Below are 26,251 nucleotides of genomic sequence, written 5' to 3' on the forward strand. Positions count from 1 at the left end.
TGTATGCACTCAGGCAGGCCCTTGTACTACATAGTTGAAGGTAAATCTAAAGGATATTGAACAAAAAAAAATGTGTAATGTGTAGCCAGCTTAAGACACAGAACGGGGCTCAATCCATTTTTATTTGTTTTTTTGCTTTTTTTTTTATCCCAGCATTACATTAAACCCGTTCTGTATTTCTCTGCTCCAGAAGGCAGATATTTACAATCTAAGAAAAGAGTCCAAGAATCCAAGAAAGAGCAATGATAGAAAAGGAACATAAACAGTGTTATTTCACCCAAAAGGGGAAGTTCCGCTCTTCCTCCCCCCCCTTGCCATATTTGGTATATATATTTTTTTTTTTGGGGGGGGGGGGGTACCCGCTTTCATTTGGATTACCTAGGCCAGGGATGTCAAACTCAATTTTATCACGGGCAGCATCAACATTTTGGTTGCCCTTTAGAGACTAGATGTTCAGAGCACCCCACTCCCCCTTACATCAGATGTCAAAATCCCCCTTACCATCAGAAGCCAAGAGCCCCCCCCCCTTTCTTTTTTTCTTTTTTTTTTAATCAATGATTTTTATTTATTTTATCAATCAAAAACATATCAATTAAAGTTGCTGTATATATTACACAACATTTGTAATACAATAAACTGTGAAGACATATAGTATAGAACTAATTTAAACCTTGATGGCCTAGTCCAGCTTACCCCAGATGGGTTCAAGCTGTAGTTCTGGAAGGTCACCACTTTAACTATGCTTCATTCAATACAAACTTTGAGTATGGAAATAATATTGGGAAAGGGGAAATTAAAAATAACGAATCCCCCCCCCCACCCTCTATCATCACACTGCACCCCACTTACCTTGTGATGCTGCTAGGAAGAAGCTGGTGGGGGAGCTGGGAAGCAGAAAGTGCAGGGTCTGGAGAAGGACCAAAAGAGGGCTGAAGTCATTTGCCAGAGTCTGCTGAATGCTGAGACCAGGGGAGACGGAGATGATGGGGGGGGGGGGCTGTGGCTGCACGGAGAGGCGCAAGATCTGTAGGAGAAGTTCTGTCCTCCTCTCTGCTGCAACTGCTGAGACAAAGTGAGGGCGGAGACAAAGAGGGTGCCCCAGATGCAGGTGATGTGCGGGGACCACATGAAATGGATTAGTGGGCCGGATTTGGACCGTGGGTCTTGTGTTTGACACAAGGTCTAGGCGATCCAAATGGAAGTTCAGCCACAACCCCTACCCCCCCTCCGCCTGCCCAAAGCCTTCTGACACACGTCACGGGTCCCAGCAGGCTGCAGGACCATTCACAAAGCACAGCACGGCTCATACATAGTGGTCAGCCGGCTGCGAAGCCGCCAGAACTCACAACCGACTGTCCACAGTTAACATGCCGTCGCCGTGGACCCCCATGACCAGTGAGGAACCAGCGATGGATCGTGGGGCAGGTAAATGGCTGTTCATTAAACATCAGCAGCTACAGTTTTTGTAGCTGATTTAGCTGATGAGAGATGTGACCATTTGCAAACCAATCAGAATTCATGTACTGGTATTACTTTTGCAGAGAGCATTCTGTGGAGCTTCTATGGGTTACAGCATTTGTGTTTCCTAAAAAAATGTTTACTGAATAAAGCAATATAAAAGATATTATCTCACTATTCTGCCGTCGCCGGAGCCCAGGTCCACCATTTTTCCTGACCGTCCCTTCAGCAGCGTCATTACATTATCCACTTGCCTGGCACTGGCTGGCATGTAAGGAACCTAGGGAGACAAAGCAACAATAACGAAATAAAACATACAAGAGATTGCCTATACCAAGCTATAGCAGCCGCCTTGCTGCTGGGTAAACGCTGACAAAAACCTAGCTTATCAAGCTACAAAGGTATGGTGACATTACACTGACTGTAATCCGACATCCCAGCCTTTCTCATACAGGGTTCCTCTACAGCAGGGATATGCAATTAGCTGACCTCCAGCTGTTGCAAAACTACAAGTCCTATCATGCCTCTGCCTCTGGGTGTCATGCTTGTGGCTGTCAGAGTCTTGCTATGCCTCATGGGACTTGTAGTTCTGGAACAGCTGGAGGTCCGCTAATTGCATATCCCTGCTCTAGAGCAAGGATCTCCAAACTACGGCCCTCCAGCTGTTAGTTTGGAGACCCCTGCTCTAGAGGTTGCTAGAGGTTCCTTGAGCAATAAGTAGTGGATTCAATTCCCTTCCTGATGTTGCCTACGCAGTTCCAGGGCCAACATTGAGGGGCAGAGGCACTGGCCGGGAGGGGAACTCTCCACATCGACTGTCCACGTTGGAGAAGCGCTCTCCTTGGTGGACACACCCGTGCGGGCGCGCTCCCAAGTCCCGAATCTGTGTCCATTCACACAGAATGCAGGACTCGGCCCCAGCGCCGCTTCATTGGATTTGATTGACAGCAGCGGGAGCCAATGGCTGCGCTGCTATCAATCTATCCAATCAGGACAGGATGACACCAGGTAGAGCTGGTGTGCTTGTTCCCGGCTGGAGAAAGATCGGGGTCAGGTAAGTAAAACGGGGGGCTCGGGGGTGGCTGGAGCACCACAGAGGTTTTTTCACCTTAATCCATAGACATACCTCCCAACTTTTTGAGATGGGAATGAGGGACACCTATTAGCAAAAGTATGCAGGCATAGGACACACCCCCTGCCACACCCCCTTAAAGGAGAATTGTACAGAAAAACAAGATTGATTAAACCCACAAGTGCTTTTTTTTTTACCACTACTATTCCCTTATATTGGCTTTTGGAATTTTCAAATGCAGCAATTTAGAAATCAGATGAAAGGTTTAGCTCTGGGAAACACTTTTTGATGGATAAAAAGTGGATTTTATATACAACTTTATAGATCAGACCAAAATGAGGGACAAATGAGGAGGACAGAGGGACTTTGCTCCAAATCAGGGACAGTCCCTCCAAATCAGGGACAGTTGGGAGCTATGCATAGAATGCATTAAGGTGAAAACCATGAGGGTTTACAACCCCTTTAAAGTGGTGTTCCACCCAAAAAAAACAAAATGTCATTAATGTACTTGAAAAAAAAAAAAAAAAAATGAGGAAAAAAATGTTTTTTTTACTAACCTTTTTTTCCCTTTGCTATGTGGTCCCTCGAAATCTTCCTCCTCCAGTGCCTGGGCTCCTGACGTCACTTCCCTCGGCGCAGGAAAGGAGGTTGCCTCTTTCCCCTCCCTCTGTCAATCATCTGGGACACGTGACAGGTCCCAGATGATTGCGCGGCCAGTCGCGGCGTGGCTCGCGCATGCACAGTGGTTGCCCGGCTGTGAAGCCACAGCCGGGCGTCCACAGTTAAAATGCCGGCGCCGCCAAACAGAGGGGGAGACGAGCGGGGCTTTGATCCCCCGCATCGCTGGACCCTGGGACAAGTAAGTGCCCGATTATTAAAAGTCAGGAGCTGCTGTATTTGTAGCTGCTGACTTTTAATTATTTTTTTTTTTATAGTGGGAACACCGCTTTAAGTTTCATATTCTTATATGAGAGGAGATGACTTATGTTCATTATTTATAAAGACATTATTACTACATGATTAATACAGCTTAAAAAGACTTACCTGTAATTTTAATGGCACTTTCCTGAAGCCAGGCATCAGCACCAATGCCCACACAGAATAAGCAGTCAATCCTGTGCATCCTGCAATCTGCAGCAGCCCCCAGACCCCCAGAGGTTTGCCTTCTAACGCCGACACCACCTCCTGCGCTCCATCTTCATCCATTCCTGCAAACAGAAAGACTCTACTAGTCATTACAACACACCCTGACCTTCCCGGCATTCCTGAACATCTCTACATACAAGTGGACACTCGCTCAGGGCTTTGCATGCTCCCCCCCCCATCCCCACAATTATTAGAGTTCAGACCTGGCTGTCAGGCTGTTGGCGATCAAGCACTGCATTGTGGGAAGTAGGGTGGAGAATCATTTACTGGGTTATTGAACATCTCCTGAGGAGGGTAAAGGGAAGGGGGATGCACTGTAATGCCCCGTACACACGAGCGGAATTTCCGTTGGAAAAATCTTGGGATGGTTTTCCCGACAGAGGAATTCCGCTCAAGCTTGGCTTGCATACACACGGTCACACAAAAGTTCTCTGAACTTTCGACCACCAAGAACACGGTGATGTACAACACTACGACGAGCTGAGAAAATGAAGTTCAATGCTTCCGAGCATGCGTCGAATTGTTTCCGAGCATGCGTGGTTTTTTGCACGTCAGAATTGCATACAGACGAACGGAATTTCCGTCAAGAACTTTTTCCGTCGGAAAAATAGAGAACCAGCGCTCAATCTTTTGCTGGCGGAAATTCAGGCAGAAAAAGTTGGATGGAGCATACACACGACCGGAATATCCGACCAAAAGCTCCCATGAGGCATGTGCAATTCGTTTTGTTCCGAATTCGTTTTTTAACGAATTTCGACAAATTTGTTAATTCGGGAATATCCGGATTAACGAAAACCCGTTTAACGATTTTTTTCCGAATATTCGTAAATTCGATAAAATTGGACATTCGTAAATTCGGGCATTCGTACATTCGCAATTTACGAATGTACATTCGTACATTAGTAAATTAGTGAATTTGTAAATTCGAAAATACGGAAATCTGAAATAATAGTTAACTACCGTATATACTCGAGTATAAGTCGAGTTTTTCAGCACATTTTTTTGTGCTGAAAGTGCCCCCCTCGACTTATACCCGAGTCAAGCACTTTTCTGCAGCAAAAAATTTCATTTTCCGAACCGACTTTGGGGCCCCGTATCTCAGGGCCACTTGGTGCTAGGAACCCCAAATTTGGTGTGCAAACCCAGTGGCACTGGTACTATAACATATCCAAAGAAGGAGTTCCTAGCACCAAGTGGCCCAGAGATACAGGGCCCCAAATCCGGTTCGGAAAATGTCATTCTCTGCTATAGAAAAGTGCTTGACATTTTCTGAACCGATTTTTGGGGCCCTGTATCTCGGGGCCACTTGGTGATATATTGGATATTTTATGGTACCAGTTCCACTGAGTTTGCACACCAAATTTGGGGTTCTTAGCACTAAGTGGCCCCAAGATACGGGGCCCCAAATTCGGTCAACTGTGTCCATCTGCAGCAATGTAATTTCGGGACCCTTTAGGTTCAGAGACCCCAAATTTTGGCTGCAGCTAGGGGGCATCTAGGAGCCCTTAACTACCGAGTTTGAAGTTCAGGGGACCTATGGCTGCAAATGGGCACAGTGAGGCTGCACATGGGCATTGTTGACCCTCTTTTCCACTTACAGTAGCTGTGCATTTCTCACCCTCGTCTTATACTCGGGTCAATAATTTTTTCTCATTTTTTTGTGGTAAATTAGGGCCTCGACTTATACTCGAGTATATACGGTAATAATAACTTAACTATTAGTGATTACTAGTAACTTTTAAATTATAGGTATTGTAATTGCCTTTCAAATTTGGCTGTTAGTGAACGTAACACATACAAATTGATCCGAAGTTATGAATGATCCGAAAAAACGGAATGGAACGTAATGAATTAATAATAATAAATAACAATAATAATAATAACAACGTTTTATTATTATTATTTATTATTAATTTGTTCCGTTCCATTTGTTTAGATGCAGCATTCATTTTGGATAATTCGTAACTTCGGATAAATTCGTATTTGTTACGTCCACTGACAGTCAAATTTGAAAGGAAATTACAATACCTATAATTTAATAGTTAGTTACTATTTCAGATTTTTGAATTTTCGGGTTTTTGGATTTTCAAACTTCGAATTTACAAATTTCTGAATTTTTGAATTTACAAATGTACGATTTTACGAATTTACGAATGCACAAATGTAAAAATGTACTAATGTACGAATGAACGAATGTACAAATGTAAAAATGTACGAATGTACGAATGAACAAATGTACAAATGTAAAAATGTACGAATGTACAAATGTACGAATGAACGAATGTTCGAATGTACGAATGAACGCATTTACGAATCGCGATCATAACGAATGACCCGAAAAACGAAAAAAAATAATAAACTAATGAGACGAAAATGAAAATTAACAAATTTTTTGGCGCACATGTCTAGCTCCCATCACACTTTTTTGATGGAAATTGCGACCGTGTGTATGCAGCATAAGTACTAAAGCCCTACTCTAATAAAAAACATCTTTGGCTGTAATACTCACCTCCTCTCCAGTGCTGTGCCCTGCAGTCATCCATTTCTGCCATCAGATGTCACCAAGTCCTCTAAGCTGAATGATGCCCAAATGAAGTAGGTCCAGGGTTGCCAACCTCCCACAGCATTTTTTACTGACAAAACATGGACAATTTACTGGCGGAGCACATTTTTTACTGGTGACCTGAAAAATTACAGAACTCTTATTGAAAACTAACACAGTGAATATTTGAACAGTATAAACATGACATGGAAACACTGACAATACCCAGAACAAAGTCATTTGCTTTATTTACACTTAAAAAGTCAACACGGAATGAAATTATCAGCCCCCGATATTTACTGGCAGTTGTAAAAAAAAAAAATCACAGATTTTTACAAAACTGTCAGTAAATTTAATAGTAAGTAAGTTGGTAACCCCGAGTAGGTCCACAACTGGAAGTCAGCTGTCATTCCTGGTCCAATTTCGTCCGGAGGGGGGCCCTGTCAGATAGGCTGTATGGGCCCCCCCCCGTGATTTCTAACAGCAGCCCTGGGTGGAGGAACATGCCTGTCCTGACCTCATCCTGGTAGAACACCTTTGGGATGAATTAGAGTGGAGACTGTGAGCCAGACCTTCTTGTCCAACATCAGTGCCTGACCTCCCAAATGCTCTTCTGGAAGAATGGTCAAACATTCCCATAGACACACTCCTAAACCTTGTGGACAGCCTTCCCAGAAGAGTTGGAGCTGTTATAGCTGGAAAGGGTGGGCCAGCTCAATATTGAACCCTACGGACTAAGACTGGGGGGCCATTAACCACTTCAGCCCCGGAAGGATTTGCCCCCTTAATGACCAGGCCATTGTTTGCGAATACGGCACTACGTCGCTTTAACTGACAATCGCGCGGTCGTGCGACGTTGTACCAAAACAACATTTGATGTTCCTTTTTCCCCACAAACAGAGCTTTCTTTTGGTGGTATTTGATTTATTTTTTGCGCTATTAACGAAAAAAGACTGATAATTTTGAAAAAAAAAAAAAAAAAATATTTTTTACTTTCTGTTATAATACATATCCAAAAAAAATATAAAAAACAAATTTATTCATCAGTTTAGGTCAATATGTATTCTGCTACATATTTTTGATAAAAAAAAAAAAAAATCGCAATAAGCATATATTGATTGGTTTGCGCAAAAGTTATAGCGTCTACAAAATAGGGGAAAAATTTTAAGTGGTGTTCTGCTTAAAAAAAAAAAAAAAAAAAAAAGAAAAGTTAATAATCGGAGACTTAGCTGTCCCAGGGTCCAGCGACACGGGGGATCAAAGCCCCGCTCGTCTCCCCCTCCGCTCGGCGGCACCGGTATTCTAACTGTGGGCGCACCGGCTGTGGCTTCACAGCCAGGCACCCACTGCGCATGCGCGAGCGGCGCCGCGTGCCGTGATTGGCCGCGCAATCGTCTGGGACCCGTGACGGGTCCCAGATAATTGACAAGAGGGAGGGGGCAGAGCTGATCTCCCTTCCTGCACCGAGGGAAGTGATGTCAAGAGCCCAGGCCCTGCAGGAGGCAGACTAGAGGGACCTCCTAGCAACAGCCATTTAGAGGTGAGTAAAAAAAAAATTTTCTCCAAATATTTAAAAAAAAAATTTTTTTTTATGCACATAAATGATTTTTTTTTTTTGGGGTGGAACGCCACTTTAAGGACTTTTTATTTATATATTTTTTTGTTTTTACTAGTAATGGCGGGGATCAGCGATTTTTAGCAGGACTGCGACATTCCGGCAGACAAATCTGACCCTAAGTGACACTTTTGGTGACCAGTGACAGCAATACAGTGATCAGTGCTTTAAAAATGCAATGATTACTGTATAAATAACACTGGCAGGGAAGGGGTTAAACACTAGGGGGTGATCAAGGAGTTAAGTGTTCCCTAGGGAGGTGATTTCTAACTGTCAGGGGGATGGGCTGACTGGGGGTAGAGAGAGATCACTGTTCCTGATCACTAGGAACAGCTGATCTCTCTCCTCCCCTGTCAGAACAGGGATCCGCCTTGTTCACATTGGCAGATTCCCGTTCTGCTTCTCTTCACCGCGATCGCGGGTGGCCGGCGGACATCCAGTCCGTCAGACCCACAGAGGAGGTCCCACATCGCGCGCACGCCCGCAGTACCATATGCACAGTGGTTAAAGTTCTCATGCGTATAAAGGCAGGCGTCTCAATACTTTTGGTAATATAGCGTATGATCACATGGATATATTAGGTCAATGACGTCACAGCTACTGGGGATTCAGCACCACTGTCAGATAGACATGTGCAAATTCGTTTATTTCCGAATTCGATTTTCAATTAATTTTGACAAATTCGTTAATTCTGAAATTTGAATTTCGGGTTTCTGAATTTCCGAATTTCGAATTTCTGACTTTCGAATTTCTAAAATATGAATTTTCGAATTTTTGGATTTTCGGAATTCGAAAATTCGAAAATCTGAAAAAAAGAAAGAAAATCAGTAAAATTTGAAATAATAACTAACTATTACATTTCCTTTCAAATTTGGCTGTTTGTTAATGTAACGAGTACGAATTTATCTGAAATAACGAAAGCCGCATCTAAACGAATGGAACGTAACGATCTAATAATAATAAATACTAATAATAATAATAAAATGTTTTTATTATTATTATTTATTATTTATTGGTTCCATTCCATTTGTTTAGATACGGCATTCATTATTTCGGATAATTCGTAACTTCAGATAAATTAGAATTCGTTACGTTCACTAACGGCCACATTTGAAAGGAAATTCCAATACTTATAATTTAATAGTTAGTTACTATTTCGAATTTTACTGATTTTTTTTTCTTTTTTTCAGATTTTCGAATTTCCGAAATACGAATTTTCAAATTTCCGAAATACGAATTTTCAAATTTCGACAATTCAAAATTCGAAAATTCGGAAATTGAAAAATTTGAAAATTCGGAAATCCGAAAATTTTAAATTTGGAAATCCGAGAATTTGAAAATTCAAAATTTCAGAAATTTGGAAATGTGAAAATCCGAATTTTCGCATTTCTGAAAAAAGCAAAAAAAAAATGAATGAAACGAAAACGAAAGAATTTTTTTGTCAGTGCTCATGTCTACGGTCAGGAATATCCCAGAGCTTTGTGTTCATGAATAGAAAAGCTAAAAAAAAACCCCACTATTTAGGAAGCGATTTATTCGAAAATGAATACATGGAGGAGGATCAGAGCAAAGCAGGAGCAACATGTAATTAGTGAGCAGGTCCTAGGGTTACCACCCGTCCGGGATTCACCCGGACAGTCCGGGTTTTGAATCATGTGTCCGGGTTTCAGACCTCCGGAAACCCAGACACAATATTCATAATGGACTGTGGCTCCCCAAGTACCACAACCACTGAGTGCATTGGGGTGTGCACGGGACCCATTCCCATACACGGACAGGTGAGGAGAGAGGGCTTGACCTGCTCCTCCTCCTCCTCCCACCTCTACTCCTCTGTGTGCCCTCCTACACTCCAATCCCCGGTGTTCTGTACTGCAGGAAAGGGAAGTATGGGCTGGAAATCTGAAGTACAGCAACTGGCAGATACATTGTGAATGAAAGGTGTCCATTCCTGAGCCTCCATCCTTGGGTGAGTGAGCTCACCATCCAATGTCTGTGACTGTCTCCCCCCTACCCTCCCTTCTTCTCTCTCCTTCCTCTGAGCGAGTGAATACACTAAGGTAAGAGGGACTCAGACATGAGGGATGCCCTGTGGACTCTGATTTAAGGGGGTCTTTGGGAACTTTAACCACTTGCCGACCAGCCGCCGTAGTTGTACTGCAGCAAAATGGCACGGCTGGGTGCATCAATGTTATGTGGCCACTAGGGGCGCGCGGCCGCTGCTCGCTCCCCGGAGCCGATGCAAGTGCCCGGTGGTCACGATTACCGCCGGGCTCCCACGATCACTGCCGACACACCGAGAACCGGGATCTGTGGGTGTAAACACACAGTTTCCGGTTCTCTGAGGGGAGAAGAGACAGATCGTCTGTTCATACAGAGTATGAACAGCGATCTGTCATCTCCCCTACACAGTCCCCTCCCCCCTTCAGTTAGAACACACACTAGGGAACACAATTAACCCCTTCACTGCCCCCTAGTGGTAACCCCTCCCCTGCCAGTGACATTTACACAGTATTCAATGCATTTTTATAGCACTGATCGCTGTATAAATGCCAATGGTCCCAAAAATGTGTCAAAAGTGTCCGATGTGTCCGCCATAATGTCGCAGTCCCGATAAAAATCGCGGATCACCTCTATTACTAGTAAAAAAAATAATAAAAATGCCATAAAATTAATCCCTATTTTGTAGACACTATAACTTTTGCGCAAACCAATCAATATACGCTTATTGCGATTTTTTTTTTTAACCAAAAATATGTAGAAGAATACGTATCGGCCTAAACTGAGGAAAACAATTTTTTTTTATATATTTTTGGGGGATATTTATTATAGCAAAAATTAAAATTAATGCATTTTTTTTTTCAAAATTGTCGCTCTTTTTTTTGTTTATAGCGCCAAAAAAAACGCAGAGGGGATCAAATACCACCAAAAGAAAGCTCTACTTGTGGGGAAAAAAGGGACGTCAATTTTGTTTGGGTGCAACGTCGCACGACCACGCAATAGTCAGTTAAAGGGACGCAGTGCCGAATCACAAAAAGTGCTCTGGTCAGGAAGGGGGTAAAATCTTCCGGGGCTGAAGCGGTTAATTTAAGGGGAAATGCTGGGAACTCTGATGTAAGTGGGAGGTTTGGTGAGCAGAGTTCCCCTTTACACCAGAGTCCACAGCATTCCTCCTTAAAAAAAAAATTAAAATTTGCCGTGTTCAGGTTTGGCTTGAACAAAAGGTGGCAACCCTAGATGGGACTGGGGGCATGCTGTGACAGGAACCCGTGCACAGGTGTCAAAACCCGGACTGTCCGACTGTCCGGGTCATTCCCGTTCAGGTGGCAACCCTAGGCGGTGCACTTGCGGGTCGTTAGGAAAAGTCCTGCAAGCAGCATCTTTGGGGCGGTTTGGGAGCGCCGTATTTAACGCTCACAAAACGCCCTGCATATTGAAATGAATGAGCAGCGCTTCCAAAGTGCCTGAGCTCTTAGGAAGCGCCGCAATACGGGTGCTTTTAACCCCTTTTTTGGGGTTAAAAGTGCGCCGCTTAAACAGCGCTAAAACGCTGCTATAACGAGCGCCGCTTTAGCGATAACACAGCCCCAGTGTGAGAGGTCTGAGTCATTGTAAAGCCTATTCTTCCCTTCAGCACCATGGCAGGTGCTCTTCACTCCCGGTCCACCACCCCGTAAATATAAATCGCTTCAAAAGCCCATTCAAAAATAAAGTTTGCAGTTAAAATACTTTCACATATTTTTATTTTAATACCGTGTTCTGGTTTGGGTGACGCCACAGTTGCCTCCTAAGTTAGACGTGACGCCACCTGCACCCACAAAGAGCTGGGCCAGGTAGGTATTTTTTTTACAAACTTTATTTTTAAGGCCCATTTCACACTGAGGCTCTTCTAAATCGCCAGTCAAACACTGAGCGCTTTTGAAGAGCTTTTCAGGTGCTTTTGAAGAGCTTTCCATTAATTTCAATGGAGAGGGGCGTTTTTTCACTGCCCTGCCAGCGCACTGCCGTAGTGTGAAAGCATTCATTGATTTAAATGGAAATAGGTTTTCGTGAGATTTTCAGGCGCTTTTTTTTTTAGCGTGAAAGCGCCTGAAAAGCACCTCAGTGTGAAAGGGGTCTTAATGGCTTTGCTTCGGTGTGGCCTGTGAGTGACGCGGACCTTCTATTTTATTTTTAAAGGTTTAGCCATGTTTGTGGAAAAATTGTTCCAGGTTCCAGTGGGGCACGAGTTAAAGCCCCTAGTTTTATGTGTGGAGGTATTTTACACACACTCAGAGACATTATTTCCCTGTGACTGGCAGGGCGCACAGCGTCTGTCACTAACATCTGTGGAGGTCAAGGGGCGCCGCCATTTTATTTCTACCCGCGCTCTTTTTTTTCTTCCCCCTCTTTTCCCAGACTCCCCCGCGCGAGTGACAATAGCCTGTGTATCACTCTGCGGGAGATAGCTCCCCAGCGTTCTGTCACCATGGCAACTACTCAGCGTCTCTCCCCCCCTTGCTTACCTGAGCTGGCACAGGCTGCTGTGTGCACCGGAAATCCGCGCCGGGTGGAAACTTTATTGCAGCTTTATAGTTCCACACAGAACAAGTGCTGCACAGTCACACTGAGCCTGGGAATACTTTTTTTTTTTAAATGATGGAATATAATTATTATTTTTATTATATTTAGCTCACAGTGTAAAACTTTTGCCCTAAATCTTATGTCCCCTATTAGAAGAGCGCATTGCATTACATCAACCTTGTCATTGGGTGTTTTGGTTCAATATTCTTTACTGACGCCAATGATGGGGCACTATTCCTTCCAGTGATAACAATAATGGGGCACTAATCCTCCAAATGACAACGATGGGACACTATTCCTCCCACTGACACCAATGATGGGGTATTATTCCTCCCACTGACAACAATGATGGGACACTATTCCTCCCACTGACGCCAATGATGGGGTACTATTCCTCCCACTGACAACAATGATGGGGTATTATTCCTCCCACTGACAACAATGATGGGGTATTATTCCTCCCACTGACAACAATGATGGGGAACTATTCATCCCACTGACAACAATGATGGGGCTCTATTCATGCCACTGACAACAATCATGGGGCACTATTCCTCCCACTGATAACAATGATGGAGCACTATTCCTCCCACTGATAACAATGATGGGGCACTATTCCTCCCACTGATAAAAATGATGGGGCACTATTTATTCCACTGACAACAATGATGGAGCACTATTCCTCCCACTGATAACAATGATGGGGCAGTATTCTTCTCACTAACACCAATGATGGGGGGCACTATTTCTTCCACTGACACCAACGATGGGGCACTATTTCCCTCACTAATACCAATGATGGGGCAATATTCCTCCCATTGACACCAATGACGAGGCACTATTCCTCCCACTGATAACAATGATGGGGCATTGTTTATTCCCATTGATTGCTGTGCTTTTTTATACCCACACTGGCCACAGTCTGACCCCTTCAAAGTCTGGAGGGCAGTAAACTGGCCTTTTATTTAGAAAGTTTGGAGACCTCTGCTCTAGTCCATAATATGTAAAGGTTGCTGAATACAGCTCCGTACGTAAAAAAAAATATATAAAGGAAACAAGGGTGGTCTTACTGCAATCATGGAGGTCTTTTACAAACTGAGTTTGGACCACACCTGCAGGAAACTGCCGAAGGATAGCATGCCACCTGCCCAATCATTCGTGGTGGCCACATGGACCATATTAGATCAATGTGGCCACCAGCAACCCCGCCCCTCTGTTACACACGAATGGGAAACAAGGAACCTACTGTGTCCTCATTCATATGAACCATGCAAAAAAAAATTGAGGCTTACGTAATTAATTCTGCTGTATACAAACATTTCAAGGATAACTGCACATTCAGGAAAAAAGTAATCCCGCCTTTTCCACCCAGAAACATGCTTACCTTAATTGGATGGTGGTAGCCTGCAGGAATTTTTGAAGCCTCCAAGCAAATTCTTCCTTTACACTGGCCACACCTGTTCAGTCACCCCTTATAGAAGCCTTGATCAACCTTTTTTTACCCTGGAAAAACCCTTGAGATAGTTTCAAGGTCTTATGCCGCGTACACACGAGCGGACTTTACGGCAGACTTTGCCCGGCGGACGGGATTTTGTCGGACAATTCGATCGTGTGTGGGCTCCAGCAGACTTTGTTTTCTCAAAAGTTGGACGGACTTAGATTTGAAACATGTTTCAAATCTATCCGACGGACTCGAGTCTGGTCGAAAAGTCCGCTCGTCTGTATGCTAGTTCGACGGACAAAAAGCCACGCTAGGGCAGATATTGGCTACTGGCTATGAACTTCCTTATTTTAGTCCGGTCGTATGTCATCACGTACGAATTCGACGGACTTTGGTTGATTGTGTGTAGGCAAGTCCGTTCATTCAGAAAGTCCGTCGAAAAGTCCGCCGGGCAAAGTCTGCCGTAAAGTCCGACCATGTGTACGCGGCATTAGGGTACCCCTGCTAAAAAATCTACCTAGTTTGCAGGACATTAGTGTGATCCCTAAATTTCAGAATAATCTAAATATAAGAATAAATAATAATGTATAAATAGCATATACAGTATGACCCTGGGCAGGTAATTTTTTTATACCCTTCTGCTCTTTTCAACAGCATTTTTAGTAATAATCTTTAAAATAATAATAATAATGATAATAATAATAATAATTATTATTATATTAACAGAAAAAAATGCACATTAGTGGTAATTACAGAAGTGCCCCCTTGCATTAGTGGTCAGTATAGGTAGGAGATAAGTTCTCGATTGCTCATTGCTCAAGGAACCCCTAGCAATCTTAGGAGGATCTCTTCCATTGAATCATGGATGAGAAATGATGCCTGTAATCCCGCGTACACACGAGCGGAAATTCCATCAGAAAGAGTCCAATGGGAGCTCTTCATCGTATATTCCGACCGTGTGTGTGCCCCATCGGACTTTTTCTGTCGAAAATTCAGACGGACTTAGATAGAGAACATGTTCTATATTTTTTCTGACAGAACAAATTACTATCGGAAAAACCGCTTGTCTGTATGCTGTTTTGATGCACCAAAAACGACGCATGCTCTGAAGCAAGTACGAGACGGAAGCTATTGGCTACTGGCTATTGAACTTCCGTTTTCTAGTCCCGTCATAGGTTTAGTACGTCACCGCGTTCTGGACGGTCAGAATTTGGTGTGACCATGTGTAGGCAAGACAGCTTGAGCTGAATTCCGTCGGGAAAAACCTTCAGAGTTTATTCCGACGGCAAAACCGGTCGTGTGTACAGGGTATTAGACTTCTAATGGGCCTTATCTGAATTCAGAGGGGATTTAGGAATCAGCCTTATAGAATTATATGGATAGCAACTGCGTAATAAAAAAAAAAGGATAACTGTACTATCTCTGGAAGTCAGGTTGGCTTAACCACTTCCCGCCCGCCCTATAGCGGATTGACGTCCGGGAAGTGATTCTGTTATCCTGACTGGACGTCATATGACGTCCAGCAGGATAACATGCCGCAGCGCGCCCCTGGGGGCGCGCATCGCGGCGATCGGTGGAGCGGTGTGTCAGCCTGACACACCGCTACACTGATCTTGGTAAAAAGCCTCCGGCGGAGGCTCTTTACCACGTGATCAGCCGTGTCCAATCACGGCTGATCACGCTGTCAATAGGAAGAGCCGTTGATCGGCTCTTCCTCACTCGCGTCTGACAGACGCGATTAGAGGAGAGCCGATCGGCGGCTCTCCTGGCAGGGGGGGGTCTGTGCTGATTGTATATCAGCGCAGCCCCCCCGTAGATCACCACACTGGACCACCAGGGATCGCCACTAGGACCACCAGGGAAGGGGCAACATGTGGATGGCCAGGTATGTACCCCATGGCCATCCACATGTGCCCAGTGTGCCAAATCTGTGCCAATCAGTGCCCACAAATGGGCACTGATTGGCACCATTATGTTGCAGTGATGCCCAGCAATGCCACCCTTAGGGGCATCACTGCAAACAAGCAGTGCCATCAGTGCCACCTATCAGTGTCCATTCATGCCACCTGTCAGTGCCCATCCGTGCCCATCAGTGCCCATCTATCAGTGCCCATCCATGCCCATCTGTGCCAACTATCAGTGCCACCCATAAGTAACCATCAATGTCACCTATGAGTGCCCATCAATGCCACCTATGAGTGCCCATCAGTGCCGCCTATAAGTGCCCATCTGTGCCACCTATGAGTGCCCATCAGTGCCGCATACCAGTGCCGCCTATCAGTGCCCATCAGTGCCGCCTATCAGTGCCCATCAGTGCCGCCTATCAGTGCCCATCATCAGTGCCCGTCAGTGCCACCTCATCAGTGCCACCTCATCGGTGCCCATCAGTGCCGCCGTATCAGTGCCCGTCAGTGCCCGTCAGTGCAGCCATATCAGTGCCCGTCACTGAAGAAGAAAACGTACTTATTTACAAAAACGTTTTAACAGAAACAAAGAAAAACTTGTTTTTTTTCAAAATTTTCGGTCTTTTTTTATTTGTTGCGCAAAAAATAAAAAACGCAGAGGTGATCAAATACCACCAAAAGAAAGCTCTATTTGTGGGAACAAAATGATAAAAAATTTGTTTTGGTACAGTGTAGCATGACCGCGCAATTGTCATTCAAATTGCGACAGCGCTGAAAGCTGAAAATTGGTCTGGGCGGGAAGGTGTCTAAGTGCCTGGTATTGAAGTGGTTAACAAATGCAATCATTTAGTATCTCTGTGAAAATTATAATGCATTGTAACACTTTTGGTAGTCAAATTGTATATTTATTCATTGAGGTCTTCACATCACACCAAAGACAGGGACAATTAAGGATAAAGGAGAGGACACAAGGGGGGTTATTTACGAAAGGCAAATCCACTTTGCACTACAAGTGCACTTGGAAGTGCAGTCGCTGTAAATCTGAAGGGTAGATCTGAAATGAGTGGAAGCTCTGCTGATTTTATCATCCAATCATGTGCAAGCTAAAATGCTGTTTTTTTATTTTTTTATTTTTTTATTTTATTTTATGTCCCCCTTGGACTTTGTAGTGCAAAGTGGATTTGCCTTTTGTAAATAACCCCCAAGGATTTCCTTCGCATAGACCAAGTGTCCTTCTATAAAAGAGAAAGTTGAGATCTATGTCTTAGAGTACACCTGTTAGTTCATGAAACATGTTCAAGTGATATCAGGCAAGCAGAAAAGAAGCAATGCCTATCCAAATTCCCCCGAAAAAGTGAGTAGTCAGTGCTCTGGCTACTGGTGTCTTCCTAAAACCCAGGTGCAATATGAAGTCAAGATGTATAGCCGGAAACTCATCATCCAAAGACAGATATGTTTATTGTTGCAGGTGGAGTACAGTGATACAACGGCTTACGCGTTTCAGCTATGAAGCCTTAGTAGTATCCATATTTTATGGTTATGACTATGACTAAGGCTTTGTAGCTGAAACGCCTAAGATATTGAATAACTGTACTCAACCTGCAACAATAAAGATATCTGTCTTTGACGAGTTGCCGGCTATACATCTTGACTTCATGTTCAAGTGATATGTTGCTAAACTAAAGTTCCCCATAAAAGCTATACCTGTAAAAATAGATAGTGAATACTGACCTTTCCTGCTGCCTGTGCTGCTGAACACTATCACCATTCATTAGAGATCATCCCTTGAAGTCTACTGGGAAACCAGCAGTTCTGGGAGTGTCAGTCCTACTGGTTCCTCCTGCTGACCTTGCAATACTGGTGTTTTGGTTTCCCTACAAGACTTTAGGGGATGATTTCTACTGAATGGAGCACTGTGCAGTGATGTAGTTGGCAGAAAAGTTACGTATAGACCAGGGGTCTCCAAACTGCAGCCTGAGAGCCAGATGCAGCCCTCTGCTTGCCTTTATTTGACCTTTGAGGCACTGTTGGATCCGCTAATATGAGACACTATTCTGCCCACTGACACCAACAATGGGGCACTATTTCTCCGCCTAATAACAAAGGTGGGGTACTCCCACTGATGCCAGAAAAATGTTCTGTTCCTGCTGGTTACAGTCCGGCCCCCCCTAAAGTCTGAAGAACAGTAAACTGGTACTTTGTTTAGAAAGTTTGGAGACCCCTGATATAGACTATAAACCAGCCTTTCTCAGCCATGGTTCCGTGGAACCCTAGAGTTCCTCCAGAGATTGCATAATTTGGGTAAAAGGCAGTAGCCTGAGACCAGTGGAGCTCCTCTTTTTTTTTTTTTTTTTTTTACATTGCATTTACATGGCATTCTTCCCAATGATGGGGTATTCCTTCTCTCATTGACCATCAAGGCAGCCCACAAAATGACCCACCTGTGACAAATACTCTAGGAAACACTACATTCCTTATTATTGTATCTATTATATATACCGTATATACTCAAGTATAAGTCGAGGCCCTAATTTACCACAAAAAAAAATGAGAAAAACTTAGTGACCCGAGTATAAGACAAGGATGAGAAATGCACAGCTACTGTAAGTGGAAAAGAGGGTCAACAATGCCCATTTGCTGCCTCACTGTGCCCATTTGCATGCCTCACCGTGCCCATTTGCAGCCATAGGTCCCCCGAACTTCAAACTTGGTAGTTAAGGGGTCCTAGATGCCCCCTAGCTGCAGCCAAAATTTGGGGTCTCTGAACCCAAACGGTCCCGAAATGACATTGCTGCAGATGGACACAGTTGACCGACTTTTGGGCCCCGTATCTTGGGGCCACTTAGTGCTAGGAACCCCAAATTTGGTGTGCAAACTCAGTGGAACTAGCACCATAAAATATCCAAAGCTGGGGTTTTGTAGCACCAAGTGTCTCCGAGATACAGGGCCCCAAAAATCGGTTCAGAAAATGTCAAGCACTTTTCTGCAGCAGAGAATGACATTTTCCGAACCGGCTTTAGGGCCCCATATCTCGGGGGCCACTTGGTCCTAGAAACCCCATGGATATGTTGTGGTACCAGTTCCACTGGGTTTGCACACCAAATTTAGGGTTCCTAGCACAAAGTGGCCCTGAGATACAGGGCCCCAAAGTCGGTTCGGAAAATGAAATTTTTTGCTGCAGAAAAGTGCTTGACTCGAGTATAAGTCGAGGGGGGCACTTTCAGCACAAAAAAATGTGTTGAAAAACTCGACTTATACTCGAGTATATATGGTAGTAGTGTTTCTCAACTCCAGTCCTCAAGGCGCCCCAACAGGTCATGTTTTCAGGATTTCCCGCAGATGAAACAGCTGTGGTAATTACTAAGGCAGTGAAACTGATCAAATCACCTGTGCAAAATAATGGAAAGCCTAAAAACATGACCTGTTGAGGACTGGAGTTGAGAAACACTGATATATAGCACTTACTGATGAAGCTAATGTATTGTCTGCTGTTCATGTATTCATTCATAGCAAGTGTTCCCTAAGATCTTAATATTATTTCAAGGGTTGGAGTTAAAGTATAGCTTGGCTAATTACATATAGTATAACAACAGGGTCGCTTTAATGAGTCATAGTTAGACCTGAAAGCGCAGTCGGCCAAAAAACCCAATGCCAAAACAAATCTATTGAAATCCACCCATTGCCCTGGCCTCCTGGATGAGAATACGTATTCCCATCCTTGTGAGGTTACCAACCTCTGTCATTCACATGTTCCACTTTCCCCAGATATCTTTATTTTACCATCTTTTCCTATAGCTAAAATAGCATGTAGGGGCTCAGTGAAGATGGCAGTGAAGGTGTGCAAGTGTCGGACTGGGTAACACAGATCATAGAAGGAGAGTTGCCCTTCCTCGTAATCCAGATAAATCTTGACTCGATCACTAGAGACGTTGTCAGGCAACTGTATCACTTTACTGTCATGTATAACTGAATACCGGCTATCCCACCTTTCCAAACACCAGGATTTGTTATTATTTCCAATCAATGACTGATCACCGTTTCTGGCTATACTTGGGTAACACATCCCAACTATCCACCTCTGTGACCCACTGACATCCACCTCCCAGTAATGTCGCCCTGAGAAAAAAGACCAACTGCTTAAAACCTGAGGCTGATCCTGAAATCTTTCAGCTTTTTCTGGGTAATTCTGGTTTGGTGTCCAGGAAGCAGTTTTCCCATCATCTGAAACATGTACATAACTACCAGCAGTATTTATATCCAGTGATATGTCTTTATTCTTCAGCAGTCCAGATATTTTCCGTACCGACTCAGTAGTTGGTCTTCCTTCTTCCATATCGGTTGAGATGGGTTGAGAGAACGGCCTGGATGGTCCAGTGGCCTTGGTGTGAACTGTGTCCTCGATATTAGAACATGGATAGCCACATGTGCCTGTATGTTTCTTCACCATCATCCCAGACATAATATCAGACAAACCTGTGTGTAATGTGGCTGAAACGAGAGCCACATCCAGGTCACCTCCATCACTGAGGTATTTATCAGTTCTCCATCTTTCCTCATCATCTACTATCATTTTGTCACACATGAGACCCAAGTCTGATTCCTGCAAGACAGTTATTGGATCAGAAATGTAACACAGTTCCTCAATGTAACATATCTTACTGAACAGCTCATCCTTCTTTACTTCTAGTAGTTGGATCATATCAGAAAACGAGAACGAGATCTGCTCCACCTGCCTGGAGATTTCGCTCAGGACTCTCTTCTCCAGGTCCTCGAGCTGTGCCCTGATGTCTCTGAACATCGAAGTGACTCTCATGGTTTCATCAGCGGCTTTCTCTTGTACATGTTTCCTGCTTTCCTGCAGACTCTGAACTCTCCTCTCAGTCTCCATTTTCTCTGTCTTCACTTTCTGTAGAATGTTTCTCAATTTCTCTTTTTTCTTTTCTGAAGCCTCATCCAGCTTCACCACCTTGTGTCCCTGGTGTTCTCCATCTTGCCTGCAAGACGTGCATATGCAGGCAGCGTCCTCAGTGCAGTAATACTCCAGGATCTTCTTGTGAACGGAGCATGTCCTACTCTCCAGGAACGTGTTGGGGTCAGATAAGACATGTTCTGATGACTTGGTGTGGACCTTTAGGTGTTTTTCACAGAGGAAGGCTTCACATAACTGACAGAATTTAACAGCAGATGCTGGAATATCAACACAATATGTACAGCAGGCCCCTGTTTCCTGTTGGTTTGGTGGGGCAGACAAAAAACGTTCTGCTATGTTACACAAGGTTATGTTTTTCTGCAGTACAGGACGTTCCTTAAACTCTTCTCGGCATTCAGGACAGGAATATCCTCCAGACTTCTCTTGTTTGTCCAGCACACAATCAATGCATGCTCGGCAGAAGTTGTGTCCACATTTCAGGTTTACAGGATCCGTATAAATGCTCAGACAGACGGAACATTCCAGCTCCTCTCTAAGATCAGCAGATGCCATTGCTGACGCGTCAGAAGAAATGAAACTGAAAGTATATTTTTTTCTGCATTCATAATTTTTGTTTAGAGGATCTTGTGATCTAATCTTTATTCATCTAAAAACTTTTAAATGAGTAAGCAAAGTTCATACTCTATGACAGGGGTAGGCAACCTTTTGAGCACAGTGTGCCGAAAAATGTTTTCAAAGAAATTGAGTGTGCCGATTTTATAACAAAAAAATGTCAACTGCATACTCTCAATCAAGAAAATAATTTTTTATAAAGTAAATGCTGTAAACTACTTTAGTAGTGAGAAATTAACATCCTGTACTCTCACGCCTCAGATGAGCCCCAATTCATGCAACTCCACACCTCAGATCACTGTCACCTGCAAATCTGTTTCACCATTGTACCCCCCTGCTCATCTGCCCCACCACTATAACCTGCTGCACATCTGCCCCACCATTGTACATCTGCCCCACCACTAACCCCCTGCACATCTGCCCCACCACTGTACCTCCCTGCTTATCTGCCCCACCACTGTACCCCCCTGCTCATCTGCCCCACCACTATAACCTGCTGCACATCTGCCCCACCATTGTACATCTGCCCCACCACTGTACCTCCCTGCTCATCTGCCCCACCACTGTACCTCCCTGCTCATCTGCCCCACCACTGTACCACCCTGCTCATCTGCCCCACTACTGTACCTCCCTGCTCATCTGCCCCACCAATATACCCCCTTTTTCATCTGCCCCACCAATGTATCCCCTTTCTCATCTGCCCCACCACTGTACCACCCCGCACATCTGCCCCACCACTGTACTATCCTGCACATCTGCACCACCTCTGTACCCCCCTGCTCATCTGTCCCACCACTGCAACCCGCTGTACATCTGCCCCACCACTGCAACGGAGGAGGAGAGCTGGCAAAAGGTCGGTGCTACGTAGATAAACTACAAGTCTCAGCATGTCCTGTAAGGTTCCTGTTCATTAGCCCGCTGGCCCGCTCTCTCCTGAGATCCAAACCTCTGCCCTTTTATATATCACAGGACAGACCGCCTGTCCTGTGATATAAGCCTGCAAACGTGACCAGAGGATGCAAAGCAACTTCTAACCTGGGCAACCATACTAGTCTAGCTAACATGAACACAGTAGGCAACCTGCCTACAGACTTCAGAACAGAAATAGAGGGGAAATCTTCCAACAGGAAGGAACACTAGTTCTGGTGACCCTGGTGACACACCAGGATTCCATAACTTTGGAGGGATTTCCTCTCACTTCCTGTTTTGGCTTTGGAACAGGAAGTAAAGGAAACTTCCCAAATAGGACACAGATGGCAATATATATATATATATATATATATATATATATATATATATATATATATATATATATATATATATATATATATATATATATATTATATGCCTTTATTGACACTTTAAGGCTAATTTGGATTAAGCTGGAATTCCACTTTACCATTTAGCGACTGCCCAGGCTGCAATGTACTGTGGATGGCGGTCAGTGTAGGCAAAGCAACATACCCGTACGCCGCTGCCTACTTCCAAGTTTAGGGTGTGCGCATGCATGCCCCCCAACTAGGACCTGCTGTGATTGCACACATCAGGAGCCTGTCAGCAAGTCCCAGCCATTGATTCACGGCTGGGAACTGCTGATCGGCTGTGTGCAATTACAGCCCAGAGTTCTGTGTTGAAAATCAACACAGAGCTCTGTACAGAGAGAATAATCTCTCTGTTTCTCACCTCTGCAAAGCAGGGATGAGAAACTAAGAGATCTATTAATAAAGCAGCACACATTACACATAGCCCTAGATGTTAACTCCTTTCCCATCTTGCGTCAGTAAAGTGGTTGTAAACCCATATATTAACCACTTGACGACCGCCTCACGCCGATTTATGTCGGCAAGGTGGCACGGACAGGCAAAATCACGTATATATACGTGATTTGCCTTCCGCAGGTGGGGGGTCCGATCGGACCCCCCCCCGGTGCCCGAGGCGGTCGTCTTTGGTCCCCCGGCGATCGGAGGTGAGGGGGAGGCCATCCGTTCGTGGCCCCCCCCTCGCGATCGCTGCCGGCCAATCAGATAACTTCCTTTGCTGCTGTATGCTAAACAGCAGCAAAGGAAATTATGTCATCTCTCCTCGGCTCGGTATTCCGTTGCAGCGCCGAGGAGAGAAGACTTCACTGTGAGTGCACTAACACTACACACACAGTAGAACATGCCAGGCACACAAAACACCCCGATCCCCCCCCCCGATCTCCCCCCGATCCCCCCCCAATCACCCCCCCCCTCCCTGTCACAAACTGACACCAGCAGTTTTTTTTTTTTTTTTTTTTTTTTTTCTGATTACTGCATTGGTGTCAGTTTGTGACAGTTACAGTGTTGGGACAGTTAGTATTACCCCCCTTTAGGTCTAGGATACCCCCCTAACCCCCCCTAATAAAGTTTTAACCCCTTGATCACCCCCTGTCACCAGTGTCGCTAAGCGATCATTTTTCTGATCGCTGTATTAGTGTCGCTGGTGACGCTAGTTAGTGAGGTAAATATTTAGGTTCGCCGTCAACGTTTTATAGCGACAGGGACCCCCATATACTATCTAATAAATGTTTTAACCCCTTGATGGCCCCCTAGTTAACCCTTTCACCACTGATCACCGTATAAGTGTTACGGGTGACGCTGGTTAGTTTGTTTATTTTTTTTAGTGTGAGGGCACCCGCCGTTTATTACCGAATAAAGGTTTAGCCCCCTGATCGCCCGGCGGTGATATGCGTCGCCCCAGGCAGCGTCAGATTAGCGCCAGTACCGCTAACACCCACGCACGCAGCATACGCCTCCCTTAGTGGTATAGTATCTGATCGGATCAATATCTGATCTAATCAGATCTATACTAGCGTCCCCAGCAGTTTAGGGTTCCCAAAAACACAGTGTTAGCGGGATCAGCCCAGATACCTGCTAGCACCTGCGTTTTGCCCCTCCGCCCGGCCCAGCTCAGCCCACCCAAGTGCAGTATCGATCGATCACTGTCACTTACAAAACACTAAACGCATAACTGCAGCGTTCGCAGAGTCAGGCCTGATCCCTGCGATCGCTAACAGTTTTTTTGGTAGTATTTTGGTGAACTGGCAAGCACCAGCCCCAAGCAGCGTCAGATTAGCGCCAGTACAGCTAACACCCACGCATGCAGCATACGCCTCCCTTAGTGGTATAGTATCTGAACGGATCAATATCTGATCCGATCAGATCTATACTAGCGTCCCCAGCAGTTTAGGGTTCCCAAAAACGCAGTGTTAGCGGGATCAGCCCAGATACCTGCTAGCACCTGCATTTTGCCCCTCCGCCCGGCCCGGCCCAGCCCACCCAAGTGCAGTATCGATCGATCACTGTCACTTACAAAACACTAAACTAAACTGCAGCATTCGCAGAGTCAGGCCTGATCCCTGCGATCGCTAACAGTTTTTTTGGTAGCTTTTTATTGAACTGGCAAGCACCAGCGGCCTAGTACACCCCGGTCGTAGTCAAACCAGCACTGCAGTAACACTTGGTGACGTGGCGAGTCCCATAAGTGCAGTTCAAGCTAGTGAGGTGGCAAGCACAAGTAGTGTCCCGCTGCCACCAAGAAGACAAACACAGGCCCGTTGTGCCCATAATGCCCTTCCTGCTGCATTCGCCAATCCTAATTGGGAACCCACCACTTCTGCAGCGCCCGTACTTCTCCCATTCACATCCCCAACCAAATGCAGTCGGCTGCATGAGAGGCATTTTCTTTATGTCCTCCCGAGTACCCCTACCCAGCGGACCCCCCCAAAAAAGATGTTGTGTCTGCAGCAAGCGCGGATATAGACGTGACACCCGCTATTATTGTCCCTCCTGTCCTGACAATCCAGGTCTTTGCATTGGTGAATGTTTTGAACGCTACCATTCATTAGTTGAGTATTAGCGTAGGGTACAGCATTGCACAGACTAGGACACACTTTCACAGGGTCTCCCAAGATGCCATCGCATTTTGAGAGACCCGAACCTGGAACCGGTTACCGTTATAAAAGTTAGTTACAAAAAAAGTGTAAAAAAAAAAAATATATATATAAAATTAAAAAAAATAGTTGTCGTTTTATTGTTCTCTCTCTCTCTATTCTCTCTCTCTTGTTCTGCTCTTTTTTACTGTATTCTATTCTGCAATGTTTTATTGTTATTATGTTTTATCATGTTTGTTTTTAAGGTATGTAATTATTTATACTTTACCGTTTACTGTGCTTTATTGTTAACCATTTTTTTGTCTTCAGGTACGCCATTCACGACTTTGAATGGTTATACCAGAATGATGCCTGCAGGTTTAGGTATCATCTTGGTATCATTCTTTTCAGCCAGCGGTCGGCTTTCATGTAAAAGCAATCCTAGCGGCTAATTAGCCTCTAGACTGCTTTTACAAGCCGTGGGAGGGAATGCCCCCCCCCCCCACCGTCTTCCGTGTTTTTCTCTGGCTCTCCTGTCTCAACAGGGAACCTGAGAATGCAGCCGGTGATTCAGCCAGCTGACCATAGAGCTGATCAGAGACCAGAGTGGCTCCAAACATCTCTATGGCCTAAGAAACCGGAAGCTACGAGCATTTTATGACTTAGATTTCGCCAGATGTAAATAGCGCCATTGGGAAATTGGGGAAGCATTTTATCACACCGATCTTGGTGTCATCAGATGCTTTGAGGGCAGAGGAGAGATCTAGGGTCTAATAAAACCCCAATTTTTTCAAAAAAGAGTACCTGTCACTACCTATTGCTATCATAGGGGATATTTACATTCCCCGAGATAACAATAAAAATGATTTAAAAAAAAAAAAATGAAAGGAACAGTTTAAAAATAAGATAAAAAAGCAAAAAAATAATAAAGAAAAAAAAAAAAAAAAAAAAAAAGCACCCCTGTCGCCCCCTGCTCTCGCGCTAAGGCGAACGCAAGCAGCGGTCTGTCGTCAAACGTAAACAGCAATTGCACCATGCATGTGAGGTATCGCCGCGAAGGTCAGATCGAGGGCAGTAAT

At 44.6% G+C, this 26,251-nt stretch overlaps 2 protein-coding genes across 5 annotated transcripts in view; both read right to left on the reverse strand.

The window, feature by feature from the left end:
• ANTKMT (adenine nucleotide translocase lysine methyltransferase) overlaps positions 1–12,418 on the reverse strand; it is a 28,804-nt gene extending 16,386 nt beyond the window's left edge. Inside the window, exons 1-4 of one of the 4 annotated variants that reach the window (XM_073636270.1) lie at positions 12,336–12,409; positions 6,186–6,359; positions 3,575–3,738; positions 1,634–1,738 (exon numbers count right to left, since the gene is read on the reverse strand). In XM_073636270.1, coding sequence (XP_073492371.1) covers positions 1,634–1,738; positions 3,575–3,738; positions 6,186–6,228 — 312 coding nt within the window. In that variant the 5' untranslated portion in view covers positions 6,229–6,359; positions 12,336–12,409. Of the gene's footprint in view, positions 1–1,633; positions 1,739–3,574; positions 3,756–6,185; positions 6,360–12,335 lie in introns of all 4 variants that reach the window. The other 3 variants (XM_073636272.1, XM_073636271.1, XM_073636273.1) reach the window with 3 other exon arrangements.
• A 4,203-nt stretch (positions 12,419–16,621) lies between these two features.
• On the reverse strand, positions 16,622–21,240 carry LOC141148646 (E3 ubiquitin/ISG15 ligase TRIM25-like). The gene has a single exon (XM_073636274.1). The coding sequence runs from the start codon at positions 21,218–21,220 to the stop codon at positions 19,478–19,480; it is 1,743 nt and encodes a 580-aa protein (XP_073492375.1). The 5' UTR covers positions 21,221–21,240; the 3' UTR covers positions 16,622–19,477.
• Between the last annotated feature and the right edge of the window lie 5,011 nt (positions 21,241–26,251).

The sequence above is a fragment of the Aquarana catesbeiana genome, linkage group LG06 (assembly GCF_042186555.1).
Source record: "Aquarana catesbeiana isolate 2022-GZ linkage group LG06, ASM4218655v1, whole genome shotgun sequence".
Lineage (NCBI taxonomy): Eukaryota > Metazoa > Chordata > Amphibia > Anura > Ranidae > Aquarana > Aquarana catesbeiana.